Below are 22,623 nucleotides of genomic sequence, written 5' to 3' on the forward strand. Positions count from 1 at the left end.
CACAGTTCAAGATAATCTCTCACACTTCTGGAATGCTGACTAAGTTGACACATTGCAGAATTATCTCTGAACTCATCCAGAACAAGAATTCATATCTAAATTTGCTTCTGTGAATTAACTTGGCATTATTCCAAAGGATTCTATTGCTCGTTTCTACAGTCCAGTCCAGGTTTATGATGTATGATATAATGAATGAGGAAGACCAACGTTCACTGGTCTTCCTCTATCGAACAGCCTGTCTTATCTGATTAAAATATAAAAGGTTATATTTGCATGATATTTGATGCACATTGGGCAGAGACAGGGGAGCTTGTTTGTCTATAGTGGAAGACAAAAACTAGATATTTGATTAATTTACAAACATTTAATAAAAAAAAGTTAGCAGCTAACTAACTTTCAATATCTGAAAACCTGTTCTGAAATACCAGATAAACAACATGGAACTCTTGTTTTAGTTGTGGCAGTGGTTGAAGTGTGACATATGTCTCTAATTCTCTGGATCCCCTACCCCCAATCATCTAAGTGCAGAAATGGATTAAATTACCACAGATTAAATTTAGCTAAAACACAAAGGAAAAAATATTCTAAAACTTAACCTTGATAACCTTACAATAACTCTAATTCAGAAACATTATAAAAGAGAAATATGTCAACATATAATTCTGAAAAACAAGATCAATGTCATCAAAATAAAGTTCATTATAAATGTTTACAAAATGATAATGACAGATTGTTTAAGAAAGCCACAACTGACTGGCTAACAAAGATTATGTACAGAAGCATATGTAGAGCATGACTATAAAAATCTCTACATAATAGTTCAAGAAATAACCATGTGCTATAAACACATACTACTTCACTGGAGACATAAATAGAAGATATCTGATACATTTTTCTAGAAATGTTTCTAAGAGAGAGATCAAATGTTTTACAATCTCCAAAAGTTAAAGCATCATAGATATTAAAAATAGAAGTGAATTAAGCCATTTAACTAAATAATGCTTATTTAAATACCAGGGATTAAACTTCATTTTTAAACAGATTAACATATTAGATGAATAGTATTATTTAATTAAATCCTTTATTCTGATATAATCTCAAATAAGTGGCTATCTGGAAAAATAATCACAGTTTATAAGAAAGGAAACCAACATTTACTGACCAATAAGTAGGTTACGTCTTGTGTTTTGCTATTTTGTCACTTTTAAACAAGCATTTGCATATTAATACAGAAAGATTACTCCAAATCCTATATAATAATGATATAGATTACTTCCATTATTTCCGCTTTCCTTTGTGGAGCTGAGACAATCAATTAGAAAATATACTAAAGAATGCTTGACCCTAAAAATTAAGTCTGAAAAATTACTTAACACACTAGACAAAATTCAAAACAAATGACCAAATTATATATTAATTACCAATTTAACAGATCACTCCCCCCACCACACAATTATGGACAATATCAAACAACAATAGTTAGAATGATTTGGCTATAGTTAAAACGTATTTAAAATGAGAGGTGCTGGATGGATAAATGGATTTCAATCCAGAGGAAGACCATGATTATATGGGTACAAAAGCTTAAGTTATACAGTGATGAGAAATCCTGAATGAGATAGGGTACTACAAATCACTAGCTCAATCCATACTAGGATAGAAAAGATAAAAAGATCTTTAGTGACAGTTTATATTACATTTTATCAGTCAACAGTAAAATAACATACAATTGTTATCATGAAGATAATTTTATAAAGGGATTACCATACATACTGATATAAGTTTTTAGGATTAAAATTTGATAATAAGTCAAGTCTACCAAAACAAAGGTACACTTGAAACCAAGAACTGTTACATAAGATATTATAATAAATTGTTTACTAAAATAAAGAGCCAAACGGCTTCACTTCAGCGACACGGATATTAAATCCAGCATTATTTCAAAGCCAAATATAGAAACTATAAAAGTTTCGTATGAAATTTGACCAGAGTTTACGAGAATACGCTCACCGATATTTATGAGTTTCCCTAGCCGGACCTCACAGCAGAGATAATCGCTGCCCAAGTGTCCATATATTCCTCTCCTATTGGTCCATTCTGAAAAGGTTTCACTAGCCTGACAGCTGTTTCAAACTGAATTTGAAAAGCAAAATTTGATACTAATTGAAACACCAGAGAGGTGTATTTTTCGTAAGCAAACTCTTGGTTGGTGCAAAAAGTATTTACTACAATAAAGAGCCAAAAGGCTTCACTTTTGAAAAATACACCTTTCCGATGTTTCAAGTTCCTTAGTACTGAGAGTTTTTGCTGTCAAGGTTTCTGCCTAGTCTCTGATGAAAACCAACCAGTTTGAAACAGCAGTCAGGCTAGTGAAACCTAGGAGGGGGGAATATATGTATGTTTGGGCAGCGATCATCTCTCCTATAAGGTCTGGCTAGGGCATTCCCGCAAGCTCTCTGGTCAAATTTCATACGAAACTTTTATAGTTTCTGTATTCGGCTTTGAAATAATGCTAGATTTTAATATCCACTTAATTTTTATAATTATCATAAATTGGATGTAAGAAAATCATTTGCCTTTACTAAATAAAAATCTAAAATTTAAGCTACATAAAATAGTTATGTAATTTTTTCACACTAGCATAATTATGCTGGTTCACAAGCAATTCTGGAAATACTCATATCCCATACAGATTAACTAAGTGACAAATGAATACAATAGTAATCACAGAACTTAGCATGACATGTCAATAATATATTTCAACAACTTTCTTTAAAGGAATGTAGCTATCTATAACCATTCTTATTTTATGAATTACCTGAACCTTTGTTTAATGACTAAATGGCAGAAAGCAACTGAAGTATTTCATAATGAAGAAACTGTATAGTAATAATGCAAAATCTCTCTATTGGAATTGGAAGAATTTCGCATAATATTAGATGCGAAAGAAAAGTTATGTTAGGTTAATGTAAAATTTTTGCCTATGTATATAAGACATCTTCAGTATTAAAAAAAAAAAAAAAAAAAAAAAAAAAAAAAAAAAAAAAAAAAAAAAAAAAAATACAATTAACAGAAAGATTCTAAAATGATAAAATGAGCTGTATTCTGGGTTGAACTGTATTTTGGACACAAAAATTTCCTATATCAGAAGAATCATTCCAAATTGCAAAGAATGTATTGACATATCTGTACCAAAGCATAAGTCTGGTATAAATATCACTGAGATGTTGTTCAAAGAGTTCCATAAAGTAGTTAGCAAGTGTGGGTGAAAGAGGACTTCACACTGCTGTACTTTCAATTTATTGGTACAATTTAATTTGAATGGCAAAATATCCAGGGTGAATAACAAAATCAAACAGTTTAATTATATCGGAAAGAAAATCTTGCTTGAGTGATATGACAGTACATGATAAAGGAATGTCAATGAAGAGCATAATATTAGAAGGATCAAATAAAGAATCACAAAGTTTGTTTCTGGTCAGGGATTCAAAGTGAGAGTAGGATTTTCCTATGCAAGTAGAAAGTAAATCTAACAAAAACTTGGATAGCATATAAGTAGGACAACAGGCCTTAACCACTGAATCAGCCTTGACATGTTTACACATCACTAATCACCAATGCGAAGTGCCCATTGCAGTTAATATAACATTTAGATACAACTGATATAAGGTGGATAAAAAAACTTATATTTTCAATATCTTTTATCTGTGTGACCATTTGGGTGGTTAAAGGAATACCAGGTTTGTGGACACTGAGAAAAAAATATAACCTGTTAAGCATGAAAGGTCTTCAGTTTTTTTCTTTTCAAATCAACATCCCAAACAGAGAAGACATTGCCAGTGAGATTATTAATCTGGCCAAATTTGTATTCAAAATAAATACTGTTTAACCCAGAATACAGTTCATTTTAGAAAAAGAAGAAAACAACCAATTAGCCTATTTGGATTAGCCAAATGGATGGCAGTCTTAACTTCTCGGTGTCTCAGAAGAAAACTCACCTAAGTAATTGAGATTATTAAGACCTTAATGAATTGCATTACATCAAATCAACCTTCTTGACAAATAGCTTCAGTAAGGCCTTTATTAACGAAGCATTCAATAGTATTTGGTATTCCTTAACTCTACTAAACACAGAATCCTGTGGAATAAGATAAAAATCTAACATAGCAGCAGATTCCATACGTGATGTCTTTATAAGGAAACTTGCAGACCATTACTATTTTGTCCAAACTTAAACATATCTGATGGCCTATGTTTATTTCCCTTATGGAAGATATTACTTTTTTTAATCTACTAATCTAACTTAATTTATTTATTAAATTTTTTTTTTCTCCTTATTTTTTTTTTTAAATTAACTAATTGACCATCTGTTAGCCTACTAAAGATATTGTGGCACATTTATAGAATTTTGCTGTTAATTGTACATTATGCTGTTCCATTTTTTTGGTTGTTCTGAAAAACTTGAACAGCATAATATACATAAGCAAAAATTCTGCCATTAAAAATTAATTTATTTAATACAAGCTATCTGTTTCTTTTATTTAGTATACTGTCAAATAGTTATCAAGGATAAGTCATTTCTGGAGGGAAAAGTAAAGGTTTTAAAATTACTGGCAGGAGTAACTGAATAACAATGTAATTATTGATGCTGTCTATGTTCATGGTGAAAAAGAAAGCAAGAACTCAGACAATCCCAGGGGTTCACTAGTTACCACTTATCAACATTATTGGGATATAAAGTGCTGTGTATATAGTGAGCATAGTGTAATTTTTTTAGGGTGTGAGGAATATATGATAGACCTGAAAAAAAAATGGTATCTGGCAGTGATCAGTGTAGACTTTTGTTTCAGGATACTTCTAAATATAACTGCAAAATGTTTAGAAGTAGGTGAAGAGTAAGTTGCATAATGACCAGTTTCGGTCTTATTCACAGGATGGTTATTCTAGAATGTAATTAGTAAGTGACTCAATTACTTAGGTGAAAGCAATAGTTGACACTTTGAGGAACCAAGTGGAAAGAATCTGTACTTTAGCATTAACATCCTGTAAGTTGGAATTATATCGTGACATGGATAACTGTGGAAATTTATTAAGTAAAACTATTATATAAAATGTGCCCAGTGTAAGAATACACTTTGCTAATATACTTGAGGCCTAAAGCAACATGAAAAACACATTTTTTTTTTAATTTCCTCAATTATCTGTCCCTCAATACTACCTATTTTACTCATGCAGTATAGATTTTTGATCTGTTGTGAGTGAGATCATTATAAAAAAAAAAAATCGGTTGCATATGCTGAATTTGCAGGTGCAAGTTAGGAATTCCTTTAGTGTATTTGGTGCAGTGCAACTGCAAACTGCTGGATATGAGTGCTACTTTCATAATCCTAGCCCCCTCCCATGATAGTCCAATATATGAGAAGTTGGAGGATGCTTAGATGAGGAGGTTTCACATAACATTGAAGGTTTATGTTGATCCCCACACATGAAAGATCACAAGACCTATAACACTACAGTGCCACATATGGGCAAGTGATTAAGGAGAAAAAGGAAGTCTGTTGATATGTTTCTTAAAGAGTGGGAGGTTATATTCACTGGGAAAAACAAGAATACAGGCAGATGGAATGAAGGAAGCTGATGAGAAGTTAGTTCGGTGTGTTCGAAGCTGAACAGTGTATGAGTGATGGCCAGTGGCTGCTCTAGTTCTTCTGTAGTTAGAAGAAAGTCGAAGAATGGTAAGAGCACCTATGATAAAGTGACTGAAGGGAATTTGTAAGGGAAGGGTCATCTATTAAGTGGATTATCTCTTCTGAATATCATCAAGAATTCTTAGAGGTCGTAGGTGCTCCACCCCAAATGTGGGAGCAGTACTTCAAAGTAATATGTTTGTGCCAGGATGTGAGGGTCAACCTAAGGAGAAAGTTGATTTTGAAAGTTTGCAAAGAAATTTCCAACACTGACACATGGAAGCTGAAAACCTCATGTAAAATTTTTCTCAATTACAGAGCATGTGAAGTAATATGCTTCCACATAAAATATTTAGCTACAAATACCAATTTGCAGGACATGATCCTGTCCTACAAATTGGTATCTTCACTGAATGTGTTTGACGAGAGATATGATAGGTATTTAAATACAAGTGCTTAAAGTAGACCCCCTCACCTTCCATATAATGACAAATTTCATCAACTGATATCCTATAACACCCTCTCATAATACAAATGTTTGTAACTCTAATACACTGCTTGGAAAGAAGTCAATAGACACCCCCCCCCCATGGGCAAGGTGCATCATGCCATATAAAGTCATGTCTGTAGCCGATATAAATTGGAGGAAAATAATGCTTCCAAGTCAGTGAAACTATGTATGAATGAAATGGCTGCAAGAAGGGAATTGACGGAGTTTGAAAGAGGTGTTGTGATAAGATGCCACATTGCAGGTATATCCGTTTGGCAAATTGTTGACAAAATGAGTCATTCCAAGTCGGCAATTACTAATACCATACTGAGATGGAAGTACAGGAAGTCAACTGCAAGTACTATCCACAAACGACCCACCACACACTCATTGAATGTGACGGTAGGGGTGCTACAAAGGATAATATGTAACAATTACCATTCATCGACTGGAACACGAATCTGCACAAAAACATTTCGCACTGAGGCTCACAACATGGGTTTCCATGGTAGGACTGCAATATGGAAGCCTCACATTACCCAACAAATATACAGAATCATCTTCAATGGTGCAAAGAGTGTGTACGGTGGGACATGGAAGCCTGGAAAGCTGTGTTATTGAGCAACAAATCACACTACAACTCTACCAAGCACACAGATGGGTTTGGGTGTGTCAGATATCCGGTGAATGTCTCTCATCAGAGTCTGTAACCCTAACTATTTGAAGGTAGTAGTGTGATGGTATGGTCTTGTTTTTTCTAGTTTGGCCTTGGACCTCAGTTTTCGGTGCCACACTGAACTCTGAATATTCAGAGTTCAGTGTCAGAATATTCAGATACCTGGGAGATATCTGAATATTCTGGACAATGCAATACTTCCTACTTTGTGTGTTTCTATGGAACTGACCATTGTTTCTTTCAGAAAGACAGCATACTGTGTCATGAGGCCGCTGCTGTAAGTGGTTTTTGAACATGAACGTCACTACACTTGACTGGCTTCACAGAGCCCTGATCTCAACCCTATTGAACATCTGTGGGATGGACTGGAGCACCAGGTGAGGTCAAGGGACATCCATCCCACAACAGTGCAGGATCTCATTACATGCCTACAGGAAGAATGGTCCAAAATTCCCATTAATTGTTATTGTATGCTCCACAGGACTGCTGCAATCAATTAGAGAAAGTAGGTCCTACATCTTATTAAGGTAGGCACTATAGCTGTTTGTTGGTCACACTGTGGTGTCCATTGACTTCTTTTCAGTTTATTCTTATGTAATGAAGCATGCTAGAAAAGATAATTTACTTTCAGCATTAATATCACCAAATCCTGACAGAAAAGTCTACAGAAAGAGAAGCCCTCTCCCATCAGCTTTATAGGCTAATATAGTGATGTACTGCTGCATAAAATAACAGAAATGCTTTTTTTTTTTATTTCGATAACCATCATATGCAACATTAAGAGGACTCAATGACTCAATGTCATGATCATATTTAAGATTGAACATGAAAAGTTCACCTCATCAATAATCTCCTTTGCAGAGTTCAATGTGTTATTAGGGAAAATAATTTTACTAATGTTTTTTCCAATTCAAGATTAATATATTTTTTATGAAAATTTTTGATGTCAAGTGACTTTCAGTACTACTTTAAAAAATACTTTTCAAAACAATATGGTAAATTATTAACCCTTTATACCATGATGAGACTAAATCAAACTGCTTGTTTTATTTAAAAATTTTGATTATTCACATGCAATAACTGAAGTATTTGTTCCACAGTAAATGTTATAAAATTAAACATAACTGACTTATACATGATGTCATTCATGAATATCCAGCTAAACGTTTTTTAAAACTTCTTTAAAAGGCAATGGAAATGTTGCTGCATAAAATTAAATTATTCCAGATATTACTGCTTGAAAGTTAAGCAATAATAAACTACAACCAGGCAACAGTCAATTTTAACTGGTAAAAACACTTCACAATTTTATTCACTGATGGTATTAGAAAACCATGCTTCTCTGTCCTCTCCTGGGGGAAGATCTAACTCATTTATTGAGGAATCAGTAATGATTCCAGAAATAACAGGACTTTTACAGAAACAACAACAGAGAGTGGTGAAAAAACCAGAACATCCTTCCCATCCTCTGTATACAAGAGAATTGAGCACTGCTTGGAGTGGGTTTACCACAGCCTATAAATAAAAATTAATTTTTCATTTCTGTTTTTATTTTTGAAATATCAGTAACAACAAATTTGCAAATATAGCAAAAATAAGCAAACTGTGGTTTGAACTAATTCTTACATAAATAAAAGAAACAATGAAATTAATGCACCATATTCCCCCTTTAAAAATTTCATATTATATACTGGACAAAGAATTTCATTATTGTTATCAGTATTTTATCTTAGAATAAGGATAAGATAAAACACTCAGATTGTTCAGCAACTGATTTCACTACAAGTTACCTCATGTATCCAGTGACACATTTACTTCCTGGAATGTGTGTACATGTTGTGTTGTGATACAGAAGTGTTGTCTGTATCCCTTGAAATGGATAAAATTGAGTATCATGGGGTTATAAAATTCTTTGTAAAAGAAGGTTTAATGCCAAAAGAAATGGGCTGCCGAGTTTAAATGCAGCTGTACCAGCCTTGAAGATTATCCACATGAAGGATGTCCAAAAAAGTGTAACATCACCAGAAATCACCGACAAGTGCACAATATGGTATTGGATGACCGCCGAGTCAAAGTGCGTGAAATTGCTGAGACTATAGGCATTTTAAAAGAACGACGTGTAGGATATATTTTGTATGAAGAATTGCAAATGAAAAGCTTTGCGCAAGATAGGTGCTGTGCCTGCTCACAGCAGATCAAAAACACACTTGCATGAAAATCTCTGAACAGTGCTTGGAGCATTTTAACAAGAATAAAACTGATTTTATGCATTGATTTATTACTATGGATGAAACTTGGATTCACCATTACACACCAGAATCCAAACAGCAGTCAAAATAGTCGACAGAAGCCAGTTGTTCAGTGCCAAAGAAGACAAATTCGGTTCCATCAGCAGGAAAGGTCATGGCATTGGTGTTTTGGGATGCTAAAGGCATTTTGTTTATTAATTATCTTGAAAAAGGTAAAACAATAACTGGGGAATATTATTCCGATCTTTTAACCACACTAAACGAAAAAATTCGTGAGAAAAGACCCAGCTTGCAGAAGAAGAAAAAAAAATCATCTTTCATCAGGACAATGCACCTGCTCACAAACGTGTTTTGGCAATGGGAAAATTAAGGGATCTGCACTATGATTTGCTGGAACATCCACCCTATTCCCCAGATATTTGGCTCCTTCTGACTTCTATCTCTTCCCAAAACTAAAACTCTTCCTTGCTGGTCAGCATTTTTCTTCGAATCAAGAGGTGATTGCAGCTGTAGAGGTGTATTTTGCAGATCTTACATAGAACCACTACAGGGATGAGATAATGGTGCTGGAGCATCGCTGGAATAAATGTATGTCTTAAGGGAGATTATGCCGAAAAATAAAAATAACGTTGAAATTATAAATTCATTTTTTCATTGTTAGGCCGAGAACTTTTCAGACCACCCTCTTTGTCTCTTTCCATGTTGTGTGACATATACAATATATGAGGGTGGTCTGAAAAATCCTCAGAGTGAGATCACTGTGATGATTAAGTAAGGGCTCATCATTGAAAAGCTGGACATGGTCAATGAGTGAAACTTAGCAGTAGAAGGCATTTTTTATGTACAAGTACAGAAATATTGTCTAAACATATTTTTATGTTGTTCTTCAAATAAATAATGGTCGAGGCAACCATTATTTCATTGAACCATCTCAATATGAGGTGGTTCAGAGAAAATGTTTCTCACAGAAATAAATAGTATAGTAGAGCACTCATAGCATCAATCTATATGTGAGACTCACAGAGGAATCCCTACTGAGTTTTCCAAGTAAGATTTACATAAGCACACTTGAGAAGAGGCTAAGAAGAAGGCATATCTTTTATAAGACCATACTGATTGGTCTTATCACCACAAAACTGATAAGACCATATCTGGAATACTATGTGTAAATATAGTCATCTGGGTTTCCAATGAGTGGGATGATATTCAGAGAAATGGGGGGAGGGGGTGACAAAAACGATAACTGGCATATGGAATTGCACAGGAGGCCAGAATGAAGAATGTGATCTTCAAAATTTGAGGAATAGACAGCAGAGGCAATGATAGACCCAAGTAATTAAAGGGTAATTACTGTATAGATATAAGAGATATCACACCTCACGGCTGGGGCAGATTACCTGGGGTCATGCCTGGAAACTGGCTAAGTTTGGGCTAGGAAATGTGAGGTCCAGGCTACCATTATACCCTGTTAATGCATCTTCAATGAATGTGTTTAAGGAGAGATATGACAGGTATTTAAATATGAGTGGTCAATGAGTGAAACTTAGCAGCAGAAGACATTTTTCATGTACAAGTACAGAAATATTGTCTAAACATATTTTTATGTTGTTCTTCAAATAAATAATGGTCCAGGCTACCATTATTTCATTGAACCATCTCAATCTGAGGTGGTTCAGAGAAAATGTTTCTCACAGAAATAAATAGTATAGTAGATCACTCATAGCATCAATCTATATGTGAGACTTACAGAGGAATCCCTATATATATATATGGAAGGTATCCCCCCCCCCTTCCATATATAATGAAAAATTTCATCCTATAACATCCTCTCAAATGTTTATAAATCTCTATCATATTGCTCAATCTTTTTCCTATCAACCAATGTCTGCAGTCTACAAACACCCAATCTATCATCATAATCCCAATATCATCTTTGTAACTCTTCTTTGCAGCCTTTCCACAGCTTCTTTATCCCTTTGGAACCCATAAGACCAAATCTGTGAACAGTAGTCCAGGTGCAGTCATATCAACGTCTTGCAAAGAGGAAAAATTACTTCCATTTCAATGTTCATTTCAACCTTGCTATCCTTGACTTGTATTGGCAATTTTTGCTATGCGAACTTTGAATTTCAACTTCCTATTCACCAATACTCCAAGCTTTCAAGCCCTTTCCAAAATCATTAATATATAAATTAAAAAACAATGGTGCAAGGACTGATTTCAGGAACAACACCACTGGTCACCTTAAATCTGCCAGATTCACCTACCTCAGAATAGATACATTCTGATACTGTGGACTTTGCTAGAGATTTGATAGGATACCACATAAACTGGAAAATATGGGATTGGAATAGATACTATTTTCTGATACCTGTCTGTCTGTCAGTCATCCACTTATCCAGGACAACAGTTTGTATTCCAATCCCAGATTCTCAAGTTTATGTGGTATCCTATCAAATCTTTAGCAAAGTCTACAGTATCAGAATGTATCTATTCCCTTTATCTAACTCAACCATAATGTTATTATAAAATAAGAGCAAATTGCTCAGACAAGACCTTCCTTTAGTAAATCCAGGCTTTGCTTTGCTAAGAAACCATTTCTGTATGTGAGGTATCACCAACTGCTCTAAAATCTTCACAATCACTAGAGAGATACTCATAGGTCGACAGACACATCAGTCTTTGCACCACTCTCACAGAATGAGATTATAACACATTCTTGTCATTCCTGCATTCTTTCTTGAGCTAAGACTCAAAACATACATGCTGATATCCCATCTGTCCCTACTTCTAAATTGTTATCCAGATTATTATTATTATTACTATTATTACGGGCAACTCCAGGGAGTCATTAGACTCATCGAGGGAGGCCCCAAATCATATTCATCACAACTATCTGACATTCATACAGTATCTATCATACCTCGCCTTAAACTCATTCACTGTCACAGCATCCACTACAGACTCAGGGAGCGCATTCCACTCATTTACTACTCTAAAAGTAAAGAACCCAGCTCTAACACCTTTACTAACCACACTTTTGCCCAGTTTCCATGGATGTCCCCTAGTCCTCCCACAACCAGCCCTGTTCTCAAAAATATCTTCTGAATTAATTTTATAGAAACCCTTCAGTAATTTGAATGTCTCAATCATATCTCCCCTCCTCCGCCTATCAACCAATTTTTGCAACCCACAAATCCTCAACCTGTTCTCATACGGTTCATTCCACAGACCTGCTATCATCTTGGTCACTCGCCTCTGGATCCTCTCCACATCCTCCCCATTAAGAAGAAACCTAGGTGACCAAATCTGAGCACAGTAGTCTAGATGGGGTCTTATCAAGGCTCGATAGAGAGGAACAATAACCTGCTTGTCCCTGCTTGTCAACGTATTCTTCAGCAACCAAGTGATTTGATGAGCTGTTTTGGTCACTTTTGCAATGTGTCCCCTAAATTTCAATTCCTTATCCACCAACACTCCTAAATCTCATGCCTCATCAATTTCCTGGAGCAGGGTTCCACCAATGCAGTAAACTGCCGCCAATCTTTTCACCCCAAAATGCATAACCTTACATTTTGCCACATTAAACTGACATCCATTCTCCTTAGCCCAGACCTCCAATCTATCCAAATCATCCTGCAAAATTTTGACGTCATCTGCATTCACTATTGCCCTACCCAACTTCGCATCATCCGCAAACAAATGAACTGTTCCTCTCAGATCATTTCCTATATCATTTATGAACAAATTAAACAGCAGTGGTCCAAGAACAGATCCTTGTGGCACACCACTAGTCACAGGCCGTTTTGTGGACTCCACTCCCGAGTAAACCACTCTGATATCTCTCCGTCAACCACCCTCCTATCCATCTCACCAACCCTATGTCCATTCCCATATGCTGCAATTTACTGATTAGAATTCCATGTGGAATCCTGTCAAAGGCCTTGGCAAGGTCCAGTAGAATCACCATAAACCCATTACCCTTATCCAGTTCAGCCGTCACTGTGTTATAATACGTGAGCAAGTTACTGAGGCATGACCTACCCTTCACAAAACCATGCTGTCCCCGATACAGTATCCCATTTTCTTCAATCCAATCTTGTATTTTCCTTTTGACTATTTTCTCTAAGACCTTGACAATGATTCCTGATATGCTAATCGGTCGGTAATTTACAACAGCAGTCTTGGAACCACCTTTATGCAGTGGAACTATTTTCCCCTCTTTCCACCCGCTCGGGACTAACCCAGACCCGAGACTCAAATTAAACAAAATGGTCAAGGGTACTGACAATTCTTTAGCTGCTTCTCGTACAACACGAGCTGGTATACCATCCAATCCCACAGATGTATTGACATTGAGGTTATGCAATAGACTACTCACCTCCACTTCATTAGCCACAATTCCCGTATAATCTACTGGTTTATTCGTTTCTGCAATGTCACCACCTGGATGATATACTTTTGCAAAGTGCTCACTCAGTAACTCAACTATCTCAACTGATTCAGTTACCTCCCTACCATCGGCATTCTTTAAAATCAATCTGCCATGTACATTTTTCCTTTTACTTGCTACATATCTAAAAAACTGTTTAGGATTCTCTTTAGCCTGCATGGCCAATGTTCTTTCGTAAAAATTATGCAACAGATCAAGAAATTCCTCATCTACCTCTGCTCTAGGGAGGGATTCATCCAATGTAGTTGTAACTGGTAATTAATTTACGGAATTAACAACGCATATAAAGTAAATTAATTAAAGATAACTTTAATGAATCACTTCTATATTTCGACAATGTCACATTGTCATCTTCAGGAACATAAAGATATGGTATGTGCACTACAGGAACTAACAAAGCAAATGAGGCAGAAATTAAGACACTATTTTTGTTCCTAAAGTCCTAATGGTGCCCTCTTGCGGGCTAATTTGGTAGTCTTGGCCGTTGGGCTGAAGTTCTCATAATGAAAGTCTCCCAAATTTGGGGCAGTTTCATGCACCCAAATTTGTTGAGGTTAGGAACGTTTTTTAGAGCTGCTGAAGATTCTTTGAATAATCTTTCGTATTTAAACTTGCTGCGATGGATTATTTTTGTCTTCTTCCAACGAATTTTATGGTGGGTATCTAAGGCATGGTCTGCCAGCCCAGAGCGGCTGTACTGGTGAAACTGGATGTAGTCTTGGTGTTCTGAAATCCTGATATTTGTTGTTCTGCCTGTTTGGCCAAAGTAGGACAATTTGCAGCTGCAAGGGACCTGGTATACACCAGGTAGGTCTAGGGGAAGTGGTTGGTCTTTGGTAGAGCGGATAAGGGATGCCAACTTTTTATATGGTCTGTAACAGGAAGTAAGGTCATATTTCTTGAGGATATTAGTTATTTTTTCAGAGGTGCCCTGGATGTAGGGGATAGTGATAGACTTGGTGTAGTCTTTATTGTTGAGGGGGGTTGTGGTTTTCAGGTTTTAGTATTTTTTGGATTTTTTTGGGGTTATAGCCATTGGCTAAGAAAGTGTTGAGGATGTGGTTTAGTTCTATAGTCAGGGCCTTGTCATCTGAGCAGATTAATTTTGCCCTGTTATATAGTGTTTTTATCACCCCATATTGTTGTGAGGGGGGGGGGGGATTGCTGGTGAATGTATCTGCCAGTGTGGGTGGGTTTTCTGTAAACAGAGAAAACCAAAGATCCATCAAGCTGGCGGGTGATTAAAGTGTCTAGGAAGGGTAGGGTGTTGTTTTCCTCTTTTTCTAAGGTGAACTGGACTCTGGGATGTTGGTTGTTTAAGTGTGTTAGGAAGGAGTGGAGTGAGTCTGAGCCATGTGGCCAAATAGCAAACACATCATCCACATAACGAAGCCAAATAGTGGGTTTTTGTGGGGCGGAGTTTAAGGCTTTTTCTTCAAATGTCTCCATAAAGAAATTGGCCAAGGGTGGGGAAAGTGGTGAACCCATGGCTGTCCCCTCTATCTGTTTGTAGAACTTTCCTTGCCAAACGAAATAGCCTGAGTTCATTGTGAACTGAAATAGGGCTGAGATATCGGGAGGAAACTTGGCTTGGATGAGCTCAAGGGTTTCTTTGAGTGGGACATTAGTGAATAGGGAGGAGACGTCAAAACTGACCATTATGTCAGTGTGTTGGAGTGTGAGGTTTTCTATACTGGCTTTAAAGTGGGCCGAGTTTTTTGTGTGTGATGGTGTGTTGCCAGTGTAGTGTGTGAGCGTTTTGGCTAAATGTTTGGCTAATTTATATGTGGGGGAATCAATGCCATCCACTATGGGACGTAATGGCACATTTTGTTTATGTATTTTTGGGAGTCCATATAATCGGGGGGGTCTAGAGTTATAAGGTTTAAGCTTGTTGGTGACTTCCACAGGCCAAGAAGTGACTTTCTTAAGGAGTCTGTGGATAGTTCTAATCTGAGAGCTGGTCGGATTATATTCAATGGGGAGGTAAGTAGTACGGTCTCGTATTAAAGAATTTAGCTTACCTTTGTAGTCTTTTTGATTGAGTACCACAGTGGCGCTTCCCTTATCAGCTTTGGTGATTACTATTTTTTTGTTGTTTTTTAATTCTTGTAGGGCTGTATATTCGTTTTTGGATAAGTTGGATTTTGGAGGTTTGGCTTTAGTGAGAACACCGACTACATCCAGTCTCACATTGTTGGCGGTATGGATAGGCAGGTTGCGAATTCCACGCTCTATTTGAATCATGATTTCTTCAGCAGGAATCCTTTTTGGAGCTAAGGCGAAATTGTGACCACGTGAAAGTGCGGTGAGTGCTTCAGGCTTTAAAACTGCCGACGAGAGGTTGACTACTGTGTTAAGTGGTGGCTGGGGTACAGAAGTAGAAGTCTTGGTCAGGTTCTCGTATTTTTTTACGTGCCGACTACGTATTTTTTCGAATTCCTTTCTTGCCGATGTGCATGATATGTCATGGAGTATCGACCATAGATCAAGGCCGAGTGTGTTAGAAAGCTCTTCCTCTAGCGCCCGTACGTTTTTGTTTTTGTCGGCAAGGAGAACGCGCGTCGCGGTAATTTGTTCTCTTAACAGGGCGAAGCTAGTGCGGTTATAAATGCATAGAGCTTTCTCGGAAGTGAAACGGTGCTTCAATTTGACACAGTTGGGGATCACTTTGTTATCCCGGCAGCGTTTTAGGAAAGTCAGGCGATTTATTTGCCTCGATATCTTTAACCTCAATTTGCCGTATTGACGGGCCTTTCGTGCGATTGCATCTCCGTGGATGATCATGATTCTAGTGGTAAGACTTATACGTTGGTTAGACATAACTGGTAATTAATTTACGGAATTAACAACGCATATAAAGTAAATTAATTAAAGATAACTTTAATGAATCACTTCTATATTTCGACAATGTCACATTGTCATCTTCAGGAACATAAAGATATGGTATGTGCACTACAGGAACTAACAAAGCAAATGAGGCAGAAATTAAGAGGCAAATAAATCGCCTGACTTTCCTAAAACGCTGCCGGGATAACAAAGTGATCCCCAACTGTGTCAAATTGAAGCACCACTAGAACAATGTAGTTGTAGCATTGCACCATATATTACACACATCAGAGTGATAGATCTTAGCAAAATAAACACTCATCATGTGAACAACCGTATCTGTTTATTACACAAAAGTACTGTCTGAATTCAGTAAAGTTATTCTTTGTTTTACTTGAAGCATAACGATAAAATTCTTTTGGGTTGCATTTAGCCAGCTCAGCCAATTTCTTTCATACTCCAATTTAGCTTCCCACATCATAGTCAACTTTTCTGACCTACACTTTATGTACACTGGTGTCCAAAAGCTAAGAACAAACTACATTTTTACCTGTATATGAAAAAATTTCATAACTACAGCTAAATGTGGAAATAGACTTCGTACACATTAAATTGCAATATGTTTTTGGCAAAAGTTACAAATTTCCTAAGAACATAGTTAAGGAATTAATGTACAGTGCTTACAGAAAACTATGTGAAGAGACATTTCAGTATGGAATTTATCCATCCTGAACTGAGAAGCAGTTCACAATGTCGTCCCATGCTTAGCACCAAGTGATCCAGGAGTTGCTGAGGCAAACTGGCTCAAACCTCCTTCAGAGCAAGGATAAAGATTTGTTTGTTTTCTGGAGGGGAATTTTGAGGAGCAATGCATCTTCCTATTACATCCCAAACATATTCTATGGGATTGATATCTTGGGAGCATGCTGGCCACTCAATTTGTTTAATATCCTCGGTTTCCAGAAGTATCTCCACTACTTGTGTACAACTCATGTACAGATTGTACAAGAGCTGTTCATATACAATTCATCCATAAAAATGAATTCTTCCCCTACAGCACCATAGAACAATCGAACATGACGTTGAAGAACTTTGTCGCAATATCATTCGCCAGTCAGAGTCCCTTTTCCCAGCACTTGTAACTCAGTGCATCCACTAAGCATAATGCTTCCCTGTACAATGACTAAGCATCATCATATCTATCCCTTTCAAGAACATTCTCATGATGGTAAGCAGTACCACTTTCATGACAGATCAAGTGCTGTCTAGAATCGGAAACAACACTAAATTGGCTCTATTCTGTAAAGTGTGCATTAGCCCATTGGCACCTTGTCCAATTTTTATGGATACAACATTACTGAAAGCATGCTCTACAAAGAGCTGTGAATAAATAGATGCAGACTACAGGCATCTGGGCATATAAGTATACTTGTCACAGTTCGTTGAGATATCTGAGTACCAGCGCTTGAATGGAGCCGACTTACAAGCTGACCTACCATGGTGTTGATTACATTTTGCTAATATAACCAAAAATCTATCATCACACTCCATGGTAGAGTGAGTGCAACTGCTTAGCAAATGTCTGGAACACATTCCACTGGTTTGAAATGCTGTCCGGAGCCTAGATACACTATTTGAGATTCCAAATTCTCTGCCAATATAAGTAATTCTGCAGCTTTCTTCAAACTCTCCAATAATTCTTCCCTGCATGAAATCTTCTAGATGATGTCTTTGAGACATTACAAGACATCCAAGTTTGCAATTTTATTCCTTAATAAAAAGAGCTTCCTTCAAACACAATTCACTTAGCGCATCCTTTTATCTTTTAGCCTGTTGAATACTAATGTGATCCCTTTGTGCACGGTTTGAAAATTTGGATATGTACATGCTCAACTATTACAAGCTGATCTGTCTGAATTTGCAGGTGTAATCTTCAGAAATAGTGTTCATCCTCAGGTTTTGGATATCATTGTATTTTAAAACTCTTCTTACTCTAATTCTAACAATATTCCTTCCACCATCATCTCCATATGGATCTATTGTTTAATAAGTTTTTACATTTATTTCATTCTCACTCTATTTGCTCTTCAAACTCCAAGAAGATATTCAGATACTGCATCATTTAAGCACCTTTTGCTGTGCATTTAATCACCTTCAGCATGATCACTGTCACCAACTGATAGCAGAACAGTGACATCCTTAACTGAGACTACTTCTGACAATATGATGAAATCCAATACTCTTTAGCCTCAAGTTGATTCTTTCACCTGCTACTCAAGAAAGTTGTCTTGCAACAGCTCAATAAATTCTCTTTCGTTCTTATAAGTTTTGTATGCTACCCAACCAGTGTTGAGTCACCCATAATAACTACTCATTCAGTACCCATCAAAGTAATATGGCAATGCATTTCTTCATCAGCAGCAACTGAACTGCCAGGTCTGTATCAATACTCCACTATATACTTCATTCTGTTAGTCTCCACTTAACAGCCTCAAACTCACCACTACATGGAACATTATTACCAGTACTGCTTTCACAAGTTTCTAACTAAACAAGTCATGATATCAAAGTAGCATCCTCTCTCCACCTACACACACATTGTTTCTGTCATTTCTAAATATACTACACCATTTAACACTCAATTCCAGTTACTACAACTGATTCTGAGAGCCAGGTTTCACCAAAGCAATGAACTGAACCATTTTATTTCTAATGTTGCTGGAATTTGTGTATAGACATAACACACTACTCCCTTGTTTTTACGTATACTGCAGTCCACCTGGCTCAGATGGGTAACTTTCACTTTTTTCATTCCTAAAGACACTCAAAAATCTTGAACTCAAAGTGTAGGCCATCCCTTTACCAGATTCAAGCAAGTGTAGTCCATTCCCTCATCAGATTCATAACCATGCTCAGTGATACTGTATCACAATTATGTCTGTGCATCCTAGCTGAATTCACACACACATTCTCAATATTCCTCCCAAGATGATCTAGTTTCCCTGAGTTGCTGCATTAAATCAGTTAATGCAGCAAAATAATTTCTATAGGCAACTGAATGCCAAATCCATTCAAGTGCAGAACATCCTTCTTATACAATTTTTTAGCTCCCCCATCCAACTCACTCCACACATCCAAAATTTCAAGCATTTCTTCTACATTGTATCTTAGTAATAAACTAACAATTTTTACTTTCTCATTCCTGATACATATCTTCAAGAGGCATAGAGAATATTATGATACTACTACATTCCATTATTATTAACTTTCCATCACCAATTTTATTTCAAATTAATCAATGTAATTTTGTATATTTACAAATTTGAAACACTTACTGTATGTTTATTATACCTGAGTTGGCATATAATGGTGTTATATGTAGATCTGATGGTTATGTATTTGCTTCTTTCCCCATTCAATGAATGTGAGATTGGATTTAAATGAAAATCTTGGAGATGAGTTCCTATACTTTTTGGAAAAACAAGTACTGTGTCATATAGCAATGAATACTTTTTTTTAACTTCCATGATATGTGAAACAGATTATGGAAGTTAAAAAGTGACATCTGCTCATGAAAGGTTTCTGTAAACATATGATTTACATTTTTTTTAAAATATTTTTTAAAATTATATATACATATATATACACACACATTTTTTTTTTTTTTTTTTTTTTTTTAAACATGGTCAGGAAACCCTGCTCTAAAACATGGAATTTTTCCCAAGCTACTTCAGACCTCCATTAAGCAGGACAATAGTCTGACACAGTGTAATGAATTCCATCACCATGGACTGCTAGTTGGAGAGCAGATAAGCTAAATACTTAGCCAACCAGGCTGGTAAATTGCCTGTTTTGCATTACTGAGATTTCATTGAACTGTTATAACATGCTTATCATCATGAATTTCCTGCCATGTACCCTCAAGGGGTGTACAGGATATGATAGTACTACATGAAAAATTTACATCATTATAGTATGCCCACCGTTTGTAGATCCCTGCTTGGCGTTTTGCCAAGAATAGTCAATTCATGCTGAAGGGGAGAAAGAAATGAAGGATCTACGAATTGGTTGCCAACATGCGAAATCGCATGCTTTCTTGTCTGTTGCTGTACTACTAGTAGTAGCTTGATTTTTGTTGTCGCTTTTTTGCATTATTTTTTATTATTAATTTGTATGATGGATCCAGTACAATCAAGTTCTGTTGTTAAATGTTTCAGTAGCTCTCGTAAAAGAATATTGAATAATGTGCTGACATTCTGCGAAAAAGAATCGTTAAAAGGCAGTCTCCCTGTTCCCCTTTCTCAAGTCATAAAACGTGCAAGTGCAATTGCGGGCTTATCTGGGTCAACTGTTAAAAGAATTCGTAGGGAATCAAAAGGTGAAGGAGGTAAGCCAACATTTAAATCAACTAAAAAAAAAGTGCCAGAGAAAGAAAAACCATCGAAACTGTAGCTCTGAATGATTTTAATGTAGATGTTATAAAAAGAACTATTAACGAATTCTAAGTAGTCGAGAAAAGAGTGCCAACTGTTCCGAAATTGATTCCTGTGCTTAAATAAAAAATTAATTTTCCTTGGAAAAGGAAACGCTAAGGAAAATACTTCATGAAATTGGATTTTGTTTTAATGCTATTGCTATATTAATGCAATTGAGTATGTTTGGGCAGAAGTGAAAAGTTTCATTCACCATTACAATGTAACTGGGGATATTGACATGTCGAAACATTTTAAGCTTTCAGAACAGGCGATTGAAAGTATTACAGTTCAAAACTGGGGAAAATATTACTCTCATGTCACCTCATTGGAAAATATGTATTGGGACAGAGATGGAATTATCGAAGAATTATGCGAACCTTTGGTGATCGGTTTTTTGAAAGTGATGGTGATTCGGACACCGATTCAGATGACTATGAAGATTAAAAGGATTTGTTATAAATAATTAATCGGTTTAGGACATTAAAGTGTTCCAGTTCTTTTAGAATATCTAAGTTCATTTGAAAAAAATTTCTGTTTTTCTGTATAATTATTTTTATTTTATAGAAAACTTTCTTGAAAATAAATTTCATTATATTTTTGTTTTATGCTATACCTATTTTTAATTTTGTTAATACTCTACATACATTTTTCCAATTGTTATACAAGCAAAATAGTTACACTTTAAAAACTAAAATGTTCATAAAAGAAAAGCTAAATTTTCCGACCTGAAATAATAAACAAACTCATCCCAGAAGATGGATTGATTACCCTATTATCGGAATGGATTCTCCTTTTTGGGACATGCAAAGGGTCTCTAATCCATGCGCAAACTATACTAACTTCCTATCTACAATTTTCCTCCAAATCAGTCTGTTACTTGTAAAGACTCCAACATTATCAGGTCATATATTTCTATCTTCTAAGGCACCTTTTTTTTACCGTATCAATCCACCTATATCTTGGTCTTCCTCTGGATTGTTTTCCTGTCAACCTGACAGAAAACACTTGTTTCGCTAATTTTTTTCTGGCCCATTCTGTTTAAGTGACCATACCAGCTCAGATTAGCTCTGCTAATGCATTCCTGGATGCTGACAATGTCAAGTTCTTTCCTAATATCCTTGTTTTTAATATGATATTGGTCAAGTGTTTTACTTATGACCCAACTCTCAGATCCATAAGTTTAAACTGGTTTGAACACTGTCTTGTACACAGCTAATTTAGTATTCCAACTAATTTCTCTCTTATTCCATATGAATTTATTCAATTGACTTCCTACCATACCAGCTTTGTTGATTCTGTTGTCTATTTCTATATTTAATTTACCATCTTCACTAAAAATCATGCCTAAGTAGCTGAAATGTTTTACTTGTTCCACAGGTTCAAAACAGAGTTGACTTTTTCAATGATTCTACCTATTTTCATTGTCTTTGTCTTTTTATTGCTGACTTTCATACCATATCTATTACAACAGTCATTCAATTTAGTCAGGGAATCTTGCAAACTTGTAGCGGATTTATTTAGAAGTATAACATCGTCTGCATAAAGCAAAGAGCTGACATCTCCAATTCTGATATCATGTTTAATACCACTTTCCTTCATAATGTGGTCCATATAGATAATGAATAACAGAGGGGATAATGTACATTAAACATTAACATTAAACCATCTTCCTGTACTTCCTTCAATTCTAACTGCTGACTTGCAACTAAATAAAGACTAAGTATTGCTTGATATAATGCCCCATTGACACCATATAACTGCAGT

General features: G+C 35.9%; 1 protein-coding gene across 2 annotated transcripts in view; it reads right to left on the bottom strand.

Moving 5' to 3' along the window:
- Window positions 1-7,892: 7,892 nt before the first annotated feature.
- LOC150092929 (G protein-coupled receptor 143-like) overlaps window positions 7,893-22,623 on the bottom strand; it is a 100,957-nt gene continuing 86,226 nt past the window's right edge. For both annotated transcript variants that reach the window (XM_090413894.1, XM_090413893.1), the window contains exon 9: window positions 7,893-8,368. In XM_090413894.1, the coding sequence (XP_090270020.1) occupies window positions 8,162-8,368 (207 nt within the window). In that variant the 3' untranslated portion in view covers window positions 7,893-8,161. The remainder of the gene's footprint in view (window positions 8,369-22,623) is intronic.

This window comes from Typopeltis vanoorti, chromosome 24 (genome assembly GCF_054136105.1).
Source record: "Typopeltis vanoorti isolate ZY-2024b chromosome 24, IOZ_Tvanoo_1.0, whole genome shotgun sequence".
Taxonomy (NCBI): Eukaryota; Metazoa; Arthropoda; class Arachnida; order Uropygi; family Thelyphonidae; genus Typopeltis; species Typopeltis vanoorti.